Source organism: Mchenga conophoros, linkage group LG3 (genome assembly GCF_057382185.1).
Source record: "Mchenga conophoros isolate Kocher_MC1m ecotype Shallow Benthic linkage group LG3, M_conophoros_male_GT1.1, whole genome shotgun sequence".
NCBI lineage: Eukaryota > Metazoa > Chordata > Actinopteri > Cichliformes > Cichlidae > Mchenga > Mchenga conophoros.
In genome coordinates, this window is record NC_140528.1 from 3,401,691 (window position 1) to 3,414,499 (window position 12,809).

Genomic DNA, 12,809 nt, shown 5'->3' on the forward strand with positions numbered 1-12,809 from the left:
GTGCCACGTGATGCTGCATGAATTGTTTAAATGTCCATGATGGTTTTTCACAGGAACCCGCCTGGACCTCCACCCAGCTCTGTGTCCAATGAAAGTAACCGAGTCAAAGATGCCCTTAAGAGATTTGAGCAAAGACAGTCAGCTCAGAAAAGGTAAGCTAACACCAATAATATCAGCTGATATGTGATGAGAATTTAACTGAAGATTTACAACTTTTTTCAGGATCCATCAGAGACTCAAACTTGGACCCAGCTCTGTGTCCTTAAAGAGTGACTGGTCTAAAGATGGCTACATTGATTTTAAAGTCTCTGCTGCAGAGAGGTGAGCTGCTAGTAAGATGAACTCTCTGATTTAAATGATTTGATGTTTCCTGGTTTCTAAAATGCATCTCTGTAGCAGTAGTGTCTCCAAGAACACACAGGCTCAGCTGTAACTGTCATTTTATCTGGTTTAAGACACATTTGGACACAATTGGCTGTTTTTAACTATTTATTTTAATCACAGGTGTAAATTTCGACCTCACACATCTCGATCCTAAACTATGATAGAAACAGCTGCTAGCAGTGGGTAGTTTGACTTTAGCCTGGTGGCTAAGCTAACGGTAACAAGCGTGCCAGCTGTGCTCTGTGAGGATGAGACGCTGCTCTAGAAAGCAAACAAAGGTTTGTGCAGCTCCTCTTCAGAAAAGTGTTCAGAGAGCATTAGACAAAGGCTCGTCGTGTGAGACAGGAACACAAAGTGTTTGTGCCACGTGATGCTGCAGGATTTGTTAACATGTCCATGATGGTAACATCTCCTCGTCTAACTGCAAACACATGAGCGCTCCTAACGGCAGCTATCACAGCCACACAGGCAGACTGTGTCTCACTGTTGCATTCAGGGACATTTGTTTTCCTATAAAAAGCTGAACTCTAATCTAAGAGGATGTTACTGACAGGAAACAGCTGCATTATCTGCAGTCTGTGTGATCACAGCTGCTTCAATCATGTTTGTGTCTGCAGAGGTCAGAGGTCACAGTCTGCAGGGTCCAGCTGTCCGTCTGTGAGGAGTGACTGGTCCAAACATCATAATCCAGACTTCAGTGGTGAACCTGGAGCAACGAGGTCAGAGAGCTGTGATGACTCCTTTACATGTTTGTGTTTCCTGGATAAATATGACCTGAAACATCCTCAGATTGTTACAAAGATTCATTAAAAAGAAAACAATGAAAGAGAAAAGATCCAAATGTTCGACTTGGTCATTTGCTGTTTGAGGACAGTGATGCTCATATCTGTGGGGAAAGTGTGACCTGAGTGGGTTCATGTTTGTCTTTAAAGAACAGAGCTGCTCTGATTCTCTTTGTGTCTGATCTGTTAAACAGTCTGAGAGGTCACACAGAGACCCAGCAGCTAAAGCCTGGATCATACTGGCTGCTGTTACTCCATCAGGACAACACTGAACCACAGTGGTGTGGATGTAGTGGATAAATCCCACCATACTGATGCTCAGAGTTAACCACAGGGAACAAAACCAGATGTTACCTTCAGATTGTGACCTTTGGAGTGGACGATGCAGATTTCAATAGAGAATAAATGTTGTTGTTTTTCAGCTGTGAAGAAAGAATCTAATTTTCTGAACTTAAGAATTTATGATGCTGGAAACAACATGGAGACTATAACACAACATTTCCACTGTGTTCATAGAATGAATGTAAAACTGTCAGACATTCATTAAATATGCAAAATGTCTACAGAAGCATCAGAGGGTCAGACGTGAAGCACTCAGTGATTTTGATCAAATGACTCATCAGTTATTGATCTGTACTACACTGATCTACCACGTTAGTAAAGCTGGTGTTCTGGTGGTGGAGGGAGACTCGGATCATGTTCTGGTTTTGGAGCAGTGATCTGCTGATGGTTCAGTTTGATGAGCTTCTTCAAAATCATCCCTGACATCACCACTGAAAGGACGTCCATGAAAACAGACTGAAAATTACTGATATGTTCACAATCTGAGAGTTTAAAACTTGACAGACTTGATTCAGATGAAGTTATTTGAGCAGAAACTCCTGGATCTTTATCCTGTGTTGATCTAATCCTTCATGGTTCCTCCACAGAGTGGAGCAGCAGAGCTCAGAGGTTCCCAGTGGTCAGTCTGCCCAGCAGCATCAAACACAGCTGGACTCCATATTTATGGTCTGTACATGTACAACAACTACTGTTACATCTGTTCTGTTCACAGTCATCTCCATGCTGCTCTTTGTAGACCAGTGGATCGTCAGTGTGTCCAACATGGATCTGATGTTTGGCTCCATGATTTCAGTCTGATTGGCTCATTCATAAATATTCTGTTCCAGCTGCTGGAGGACAACATCATCACTTTTGTGAAGAACGAGCTGAAGAAGATCCAGAAGGTTCTAAGTCCAGGTTACCCAGAATGCTTAGAGAGTCAGAGGAGCAGCAGCAGAGAGGCGTTTGTGAAGATCACAGTGGACTTCCTGAGGAGAATGAAGCAGGAGGAGCTGGCTGACCGTCTGCAGAGCAGTAAGAGGATTTATCTAAAGATTTAAGCTGCTGGATAAATGAACATTTTCCAGAGATGGAAGATGGAGCAACATGTTTTAAAGATTAGTTCTTTTTGGAATTGAGTGTTTATTTTTCTTCTCATTCAGAACTTCAAGCTGCAGTTTGTCATCGTAACCTTAAATCCACCCTGAAGAAGAAGTTCCAGCGTGTGTTTGAGGGCATCGCTAAAGCAGGAAACCCAACCCTCCTGAATCAGATCTACACAGAGCTCTACATCACAGAGGGAGGGACTGCAGAGGTCAATGATGAACATGAGGTCAGACAGATTGAAACAGCATCCAGGAAACCAGACAGACCAGAAACAACCATCAGACAAGAAGACATCTTTAAAGCCTCACCTGGAAGAGATGAACCAATCAGAACAGTGCTGACAAAGGGAGTGGCTGGCATTGGGAAAACAGTCTTAACACAGAAATACAGCCTGGACTGGGCTGAAGACAAAGCCAACCAGGACATCCAGTTCATATTTCCATTCACTTTCAGAGAGCTGAATGTGCTGAAAGAGGAAAAGTTCAGCTTGGTGGGACTTGTTCATCGCTTCTTTACTGAAACCAAAGAAGCAGGAATCTGCAGCTTTGAAGACTTTCAGGTTGTGTTCATCTTTGATGGTCTGGATGAGTGTCGACTTCCTCTGGACTTCCACAAAACTACAATCTTAACTGACCCTAGAAAGTCCACCTCAGTGGATGTGCTGCTGATAAACCTCATCAGGGGGAAACTGCTTCCCTCTGCTCGCCTCTGGATAACCACACGACCTGCAGCAGCCAATCAGATCCCTCCTGACTGTGTTGGCATGATGACAGAGGTCAGAGGGTTCACTGACCCACAGAAGGAGGAGTACTTCAGGAAGAGATTCAGAGATGAGGAGCAGGCCAGCAGGATCATCTCCCACATCAAGACATCACGAAGCCTCCACATCATGTGCCACATCCCAGTCTTCTGCTGGATCACTGCTACAGTTCTGGAGGATGTGCTGGAAACCAGAGAGGGAGGACAGCTGCCCAACACCCTGACTGAGATGTACATCCACTTCCTGGTGGTTCAGGCCAAAGTGAAGAAGGTCAAGTATGATGGAGGAGCTGAGACAGATCCACACTGGAGTCCAGAGAGCAGGAAGATGATGGAGTCTCTGGGAAAACTGGCTTTTGATCAGCTGCAGAAAGGAAACCTGATCTTCTATGAATCAGACCTGACAGAGTGTGGCATCGATATCAGAGCAGCCTCAGTGTACTCAGGAGTGTTCACACAGATCTTTAAAGAGGAGAGAGGACTGTACCAGGACAAGGTGTTCTGCTTCATCCATCTGAGTGTTCAGGAGTTTCTGGCTGCTCTTCATGTCCATCTGACCTTCAGCAACTCTGGACTCAATCTGCTGGAAGAACAACAAACAACATCCAAGCGGTCTAGTTTTTTTAGAAAAAAAGAGTCTCTCCACCAGAGTGCTGTGAACAAGGCCTTACAGAGTCCAAATGGACACCTGGACTTGTTCCTCCGCTTCCTCCTGGGTCTTTCACTGCAGACCAATCAGACTCTCCTACGAGGTCTGCTGACACAGACAGGAAGTAACTCACAGACCAATCAGGAAACAGTCCAGTACATCAAGAAGAAGCTCAGTAAGAATCTGTCTGCAGAGAAAAGCATCAATCTGTTCCACTGTCTGAATGAACTGAATGATCGTTCTCTAGTGGAGGAGATCCAACAGTCCCTGAGATCAGGAAGTCTCTCCACAGATGAACTGTCTCCTGCTCAGTGGTCAGCTCTGGTCTTCATCTTACTGTCATCAGAAGAAGATCTGGATGTGTTTGACCTGAAGAAATACTCTGCTTCAGAGGAGGCTCTTCTGAGGCTGCTGCCAGTGGTCAAAGCCTCCAACAAAGCTCTGTAAGTACATATGTGATCATAGCTTTAGCTTTTAAATGTTTATTCTAGTTAACACAGATCAGGTGGAACAACTCAAATAAAATATCAAAAATATTAAGTGGTCATTGGTACTCAGTTTGTTCAATACTGAATACAATGGAGCACAAATTGTCCACGTTTCTGAAATATTTCTGGGTGTAACTGTCACCAAAGTGCAATTTAGACCTGGCCTGTGGTTGTTATTTAAGTGATAATCATCAATTCTACTAAAACAAATACAAAATAAAGAAGTTTGACACATTCTGTTGATATCAAAAGAACACTGAACAATTCAGTGTTGTTTTACTGCTGTTCTCTCTTCACTTCTTCTCCTCTGATTCTCTCCACATGTTGCTCTGCATCAGTGCTCAGTTTCCTGACAAAACAAGATGAAATATTGCTAAATATAATAGTATCTCATTACGCTTCAACAGAAGTGTTTGATTTTTGTAATTGTTTATCTGTTATTTTTCAGACTGAGTCACTGTGACCTGTCAGAGAGAAGCTGTGAAGCTCTGGCCTCAGGTCTCAGCTCTCAGACGTCTAATCTGAGACAGCTGGACCTGAGTAACAATAACCTGAAGGATTCAGGCGTGAAGCTTCTGTCTGAAGGACTGAAGAGTCCACACTGTACACTGGAAACTCTCAGGTAAGATCAAGCATTTTTCTTTCATCAACTGACAGAATTAGCAGATTAATAATAAGGCAGTCCTCTAATAAGAGGAGAAGTGGAGGTGTTTTGAAGGGCAACGTACTCTTATGTTAACAAGACAGGAAGTAGTTCCTGGGAACTGCTTCCTTTGTTATTGTCTAAGTGGAAACATGATGGTAAAACAGTGATGAGTTTGCAGAGGTGGATCCACACAACACAACAATGCTGTTGCGTGCTGAAAGCAGACTTCTCACAGATTCTGAGGCTGCAAGTTTCATCACTGTCCAACCAAAATTCACTGAACCAGCAGTAAATGAACGTCCAAAACGACGCTTCATGTTTAAAAAACAGATGATCAGGGGGATTTGTGTTTACATCTTTTTTGTGTGATCTGTTCACCTGCTGTTTCAGCTGTTTGGTGGTTGTTGAGATGGTTTTGTGAACTTTTAGCTGAGATCCTGACGTTTCTGTAGATACCACACATGTCTAATTACTTTGTACAGCATGAATGGCCATAACGAGGTTTTTAACAGTAAGAAAAGTTGTAAAACTTCAGAAAATATAGTTAAAAGTCCAAAACCTTCCACGTCTGGTGGCTTGTGGTAAGGAGCAGATCAAACGAGTAAAGAATTACGTTATAATTATAAATGGCTTCAACAGCACATTCAGGTCTGTGAGACTCATTCAGACACTGAGCCGTGGCTCTGTGCTACATGCACATATTTCTGCATCTCTGCCATTCAGACACACTTTATATATAGTTTATTTTATGTAGTATTCAATACTGAACTGTACATTTAGTCTTTTTAAAGGCAGCAAGTTTTATTCAGTGTTTTCATAAAAGCCTTATTTTTATCCATTTACTGCTATTAGGAAGAACACGTGAGGTTTAAGACCTGGACCAGTTTGAAACCTTTTGTCCTCCACAATGGAAAATGGGTGGAAATAAAAATGGGTCTCACTTTAGCCAGCTCCTAATTTTATCAGTTCTACTCTCAGCGTCTCCTGTATATCTCCTGTATAAATGTTGCACTCAGCTTTGTGGTCTCCAATATCACTGAAATGCAGCCAGATGCTGCTCATTTTGCCTTTTCACTCTTTCCTGACACGCTTGCATTCCAGTACAGCTCCCATTTCTCTGTGTACTGGTCTCTACCACTACCCTTGCTGTCTATGGGACATTTCCGTCCTCTTTCACATAATGGTATGATCCCAGTCTATGTTTGACACCCCTGGTTTACACGGTTTGGTATTCAATGTACAAGTGAGTTAGCTCTCAGCTAACTAGCAGACAAGCTAACTGCTGGGACTGCGTCTTTCTAACAAGAGCGTCAGACACTCAGACTGGTTTCCTTTGTGGATGATGATGTGTTCTCACACTGATCCTTCATGCTGATGCTGCCATCCACCCACTGCTCCTGGATTCTCATCATCATCTCCATCAGCCCTCACAATACTCCACCTTCATCAGCTTCATGTTCAGCAGCCTGGATGGACAGTAATTCTTTCCATGGGTTATGGTGGGACATTGAGAGCTGAAGTCAAACAGCAGTGAGAATGAAAGACTGATTCGTTTCTATTTAGTCTTGTGATGTGCAGCTTTGTTCAGAGCATTAAGGCCCAGCAAAGATTACTGAGGTCATAGAGTCCTGATGAAACCTGTGTGCTTATAGAAACTGAGACCAGATGAACCAGAATAGAAGGACATTAAAATGAAGTGTCAGCTACACAAAGGCAAAGCTATTCAGTTGTTGCTGTGAGTTATTTAAATGGAGGATGGAGTCAGACTTTAAGCTGCTGGACTCAGTCACTATATCCTGTTGTCCTCATAGAACCTGGACACACAGACTCACCTGTGACACAGTGACACACAGTGTGGGCTACACACACATTAGAAAGTGGATCAGTCACACTTGTGCAATCATTTGTTGTGTTGGGAAACCATGAACACTTTGAATCACATTAATGGCTTTGTTACAGCAACATTCAGTCATGAGTTCAAAAGTAGTGCATTGTGTACTTATTTTAATAGTACTGCAGTATGAGAAGTGCAACAATCAGTGTGCAGAAACAGATCAGGTGCTTTCTAACAGCAGTGTTCCCTTTAACACAGCAGCAGTTCAAATATTTCTGTCAGTCTGAGCTGAAACATGAATCTAATCAAATATCAAATCAAAGTTCTTTGCCTCTGCCAGGACGTTAACATTTGATCTAGTTTTTTACAAAGTTCCCTCAGCGTCCAGAGCCACCAACATACCTTTGATCAACAGCAAGTGAACATTTATAAATGTGTGTTTCCAGAACAGGAAGCAGCAGAACTATTGTTCTGTTATCAGGCAGCAGCACAAACGCTCATCAGCTCATTTACTGTGCAGGACTTTGAGTGTGTGAAGTGTGTGTTTGTGCTGGATTTCCTTTGGAGAATCTCAGTCAGAAACCAGACAAAGAAAAACTCTTTCAACAGTCCAGGTTGAGTTGACAACATGAACTGCATTTATCTTCCTCTGACTGACATGTTCTTCCTCCTCTGCACCGAGCCAGCTGCTAAGACTCACAAGCTCATTGACATTTTCTGATGATAAAGAAACTCTCTTCTTCTGCACAATATGAGCAGCAACAGAGAAGAAGCTTTCACAGGTACAGATGTTGCAGCTGTGGCCAAGTACATGTGCTGCATGTTGGAGCAGCACTCTAATGGACAGGCCTCTGTACTGATGGTGGGCTCTGCTCTGTATCCACCACACTGTTCTCAGCTGAGTCTTCCTCCTGTTCACAATCACACTCTGATCAAGCATGTTCACGTTGTAACGCCGTGGCTTTCGTAGTCTCTCCTTTTTCTACAGCTCATGTGTTCTTCTTGTGATGCTGCGTCTTGAGGCTCATACATGCCGTCATTTGTTGATCCTAAGAACGTTCCTCAGACCGACTTCTTCAACAACAGATAACTTTAGTTGTATCAACACTGCCTCCTGGAACAGTTTAAAATGAACATGTCAAAGATCTGTACCTGTCTCCATGTTTCTGTCCCCGCCCCTTTCTTTCTGTCCTGGGTCATGTGAGCGCTGCAGTAGTATTAGGCCCACCCTCAATGCTCCCATTGGCTGAGACGCATAATGACGCCCATTTAAAGCCAGCACTGATCAACATCCCTCCTGTGACCCATGGCTGTTATATTCAGAGCCAGTGAGCACTTTAACAATAATCATGATTTTAAAAACTGTGATTAAAATAATTGCTGACGTTAATCAGTTAATGAGTTAACGAGATAATAACAGGTTAAGTTGTCCTAATAATTAGACTTTGATGAGAAACTGATGTGATCTCCATGTTTCCTTTGTTGGACTGTGGGCGAGTGTCAGAACTGAATGTACTGAGTAACATGTAGAGTTTAAACATGTGTCAGTTCCAGTTTTAGAGCTCTAAAGTGCAGCTATCATGTTAGGAATATGTTAGGAATAGACAGGAACACTGAGCACACTGAGGTCAAATCTTTATTTTACCACTCGCTGCATTCTTGATGTTCATGAATTCAGCAGCTTCATGATTGTCTGCAGCATTAATCTCATATTTCCATTAAAAGTGTTGAATTTGACTGTTTGATGTTCTTTATGATCTCTGGCACCAGTTCATCTGTAGGCTGAGCTCAGTCCATCCAGTTAGTGAAATGATGTTTAAAGGTCTCCTTGTTCTGTGAGCGTGCACAGATCCTGAAGCAGAAAGCCTGGGTTACAGAGAAATGATCATCACTGTGATGATGCTCATCGTCTCTGACTGGGATTTGAGGTTTTGTCAAAGCAGCAAAGAAAGCCTGGCTATGTTGGACTGGGTGTGGAAGCAGCTCCCAGTTTGAGTTCAGGAGACAGACGCCCTCTCTACTTTGAAGATCAGCTTCAAACTTTCCTTTTTAATAAAGCTTATAGTTAAAGCTGGATCAGGTGACCCTGAACCATCCCTTAGTTATGCTGCTATAGGCTCAGGCTGTTGGTGGACTTCCCATGATGCTCTGCTTTCTTCTCCCCTCTTTTCACTCCTGATGCTTTTATATGTCACTACTGCATGTCCTTAACTTTTGTCTCTCTGTTTTGTTCTTGTCTCTCTGAGCTCATCTCTTTCCCCTCACCCTGCAACCAGTCATGGTAGATGCTCCTCCTGGAGCCTGTTTTCACTGGGAGGATCTTTGTGTCAAAGGGAGTTCTTCTTCCCACCATCACCAAGTGCTGCTCACAGTGGAGGCGGTTACCTTACACTGTTAAACAGCTTCAGATGACTGTTGTTGTCTGTTGGGTATTGTCACTTATAAATAAAGTTACAATGGATGGATAGATGTTATTGTGACAAAGAGAAAACAACTGTTGACAGATAGATTGTTGTTTTGTGTGTCTGCAGTCTGTCAGGCTGTCTGATCACAGAGGAAGGCTGTACTTCTCTGGCCTTAGCTCTGAGCTCCAACCCCTCCCATCTGAGAGAGCTGGACCTGAGCTACAATCATCCAGATCCCTCAGGAATGAAGCTGCTGTCGGCTGGACTGAAGGATCCAGGCTGGAGACTGGACACTCTCAGGTATGGAGAGAAAATCTGATAGAGGAGGAAGAGCTGGAAACATTTCCTGTGTCTTTCACTCACTTCCTGTTTGTTTCCTGCAGATGACACATGAACAATCACACATGCAGGAATATTTTCAGGGACAGAAACACTAGTCTAGCTGGATAGTTCATGGATATTTATGTAGGGGTCTCCAAGGAGTCTGTTTGCAGGAACATTTAGGTCACAGGTGTACCTGATATAGATACCAGTGTACCTAATAAAGTGTCAGCTAACATTTGGAAATGGAAGCTTAAATAATGACAAACTGTACATTCACAGCTGAATTCACAATAAATTTGTTCTCAAGTGCACATTTTTCTGTTATTGTTCTCAAACAACAGAATGAGATTGAAATATTGATTCTAACAGGGCCCATAAACAGCATTAGCTTAGCAGCATTAGCTTATCAGAGTTTCCATCATGGTCACACAAATCCTTAGCAGAGAAAAGTGGCCTACTTAGCAATAGCTGCTCAAGTTGTATAAAGAAAGGGAAAACAGTATTAGCATTAGCTGCTAATGGCATCTTACTTAGCATAAACTCTTCACATCTTTATAATGCAAGGGAAAGGAGTCACTCATGGAAGCCTATTTAGCATTAACGTCTCACATCATTATAAAACAAGAGAAAAGGGTATTAGCATAAGCTACTAATGCTTATTCACCTCAAATTAGCTTTAGCTGCTAATGGTAGCCTACTTAGCATTAACGCCTCACTAATATAATGCTAATTCATATCAAATTAGCATTAGCTGCTCATATTGTTATAAGGAAAGAGAAAACAATATTAGCATTAGCTACTAATAGTTATTCAGCCCTAATTAGAATAAGCCTCTAAAAGCAGCCTACTTAGCATTAACTCCTCACATCGTTGTTACCCAACGGGAAAGAGTATTAGTATTAGCTACTATCATTTTTAATAAGTAAGAGAAAACAGTGTTAGCATTATTGAATAATGCTAATTCACACTAAATTAGAATTACCTATTTACAAGAGCGTACTTAGAATTAGCTGCTCACATTGTTAAAAAGTAAGGGAAAACAGTATTAGTATTAGCACATAATGCTAATTCACGTCAAAGTAGCATTAGTTAATAATGGCAGCCTACTTAGCATTAACTGCTCACTAATATAATGCTAATTCACATCAAATTAGCATTAGCTGCTCACATTGTTAAAAGGGAAAACAATAATAGCATTAGCTGCTAATAATTATTCACCTAATTAGAGTTAGCCCCTAATGGCAGCCTAGTTAGCATTAACTCCTGACATCGTTATAATGCAGGGGAAAAGGGTTACCATTATCGGATAATGCTAATTTACATCAAATTAACAATAGTTAATAATGGTAGACTTCGTATCACTAGCTGCTGTCATTCTTACAAAGCAAAGGAAAACAATATGAGCATTAGCTGCTAATGCTTTTTCATCTAAAATTAGCATTAGCAGCTAATGGCAGCCTACTTAGCATTAACTCCTCACTAATATAATGCTAATTCACGTCAAATTAGCATTAGCTGCTAGCATCAGCCTACCTAGCACTAGCTGTTCACATTGTTAAAAGGGAAGAGAAAACGATATTAGCATTAGCTACTAATAATTATTCACCCCTAATTAGAATTAGCCGCTAATGGCAGTATACTTAGCATTAACTCCTCACATTGTTATAATGTAAGGGAAAAGAATTAGCATTATCTAATAATGTTGACCTTGGCCCACTGGAAAAGTTCAGAACTAAAGATTTAGGAGTGTTTCTCGATAGCTCTTTCTCATTTGAGAAACAAATAAATTCTGTTATTAAAACCAGCTGTAAGGTTTATATTGTTGATTGTCATTTATACTTAGAAATATTTACTCATATATGCTTAGAGTTGTATAATTGATTGCATAATGATAGAGGATTGATCCTTAGTAGTGTGTAAAGACTCTGTGTGCCTTCCAGAGTGCTCTGGCATGCACACACCACTTGGGGCCATGAGAGAGGTCGTACCCTCTCTTACTGATTTATGGTGTAGGACAGAGGTCTCAAACTCAATTTAGCTGGGGGCCGCTGCAGGCAGAGTCTGGGTGAGGCTGGGCCGCATTAGGTTTTCCACAAGAAAGGCATGGTTAAAAAATTCCAATCTTCTCAAATCTCTTTATTTTTATTTTTTAACACAAAATATGAAAAATAAATAAACAAATTAAGAATTAATAAGAAAAAAAATCAATCTGTAATACATAAATAAAATAATAATAAGATATTTTTAGTCAGTGAACTTGTGTGTATCTTTCAGGCTTCTATATCTGCTGTATTTAGATTGAAATGTCTGTATTAACAGTTCTATAACCTTCTTCTGAACATGAATGGAACACTGTAGAAAATGAACTGTTCTTCTGAACATGGCTTCTCTTGCCTACTCCTTGCTGCTAGAGACTAGAGATGGCACGATACCACTTTTTTATGTCCGATACCGATATCATAAATTTGGATATCTGCCGATACCGATATGAATCCGATATAGTGTTTTTTAATCAACAAAACTGTTTTTTAAAATATCTTGCTGCATTTTGCAAGTCTGCAAGTTCATACTCAAGTTTAAAACAACAACTACACTAAAGCTATTCTGTTATACCTGTATACAAAAAAATATATATTTCATAGTTCAGCAATACTGATCAATCTAATAAACTTAGACCTACACCATCCTCCCTATTCTGGTATTTTAAAGAGTACTTAGCGTAAATATTAAGCAACCTAACTAATAGGGTTCCAACTCCCAGCAACAACAAAAATAAATAAATAAAAAATAGGGAACCACTCCTCACGCTCCACCTCATGATGCTTAATCGACGTAATCAACCTTAATTTGATGCATTGTGAAAAAAAATTCACAGAAATCAATTATTTTTCAAGAAATATTAAATAGATTCAACATCTTTCTTCAACAAAATTGCAGACTGCACAGATGGTACCTTCCCAAAGGAAAAAGTACTATAGCTTACTAGGGTATATATATTAGACTTAATAGTCACTATATACAGTAATTGACTTCTATTCATTTTACATCAAATTAAAACTTTGGGTGTAAGATTCAGATAATTATTTATTAAAAGCTCGACATTTTAAATG

The 12,809-nt window shown here is 40.9% G+C and overlaps 1 protein-coding gene across 1 annotated transcript in view; it reads left to right on the forward strand.

The window, feature by feature from the left end:
• LOC146577006 (uncharacterized) overlaps positions 1–12,809 on the forward strand; it is a 135,174-nt gene that overhangs the window by 1,632 nt on the left and 120,733 nt on the right. The window contains exons 4-9 of the mRNA XM_085268129.1: positions 223–321; positions 1,002–1,103; positions 2,096–2,174; positions 2,336–2,522; positions 2,651–4,445; positions 4,939–5,112. Coding sequence (XP_085124255.1) covers positions 223–321; positions 1,002–1,103; positions 2,096–2,174; positions 2,336–2,522; positions 2,651–4,445; positions 4,939–5,112 — 2,436 coding nt within the window. The remainder of the gene's footprint in view (positions 1–222; positions 322–1,001; positions 1,104–2,095; positions 2,175–2,335; positions 2,523–2,650; positions 4,446–4,938; positions 5,113–12,809) is intronic.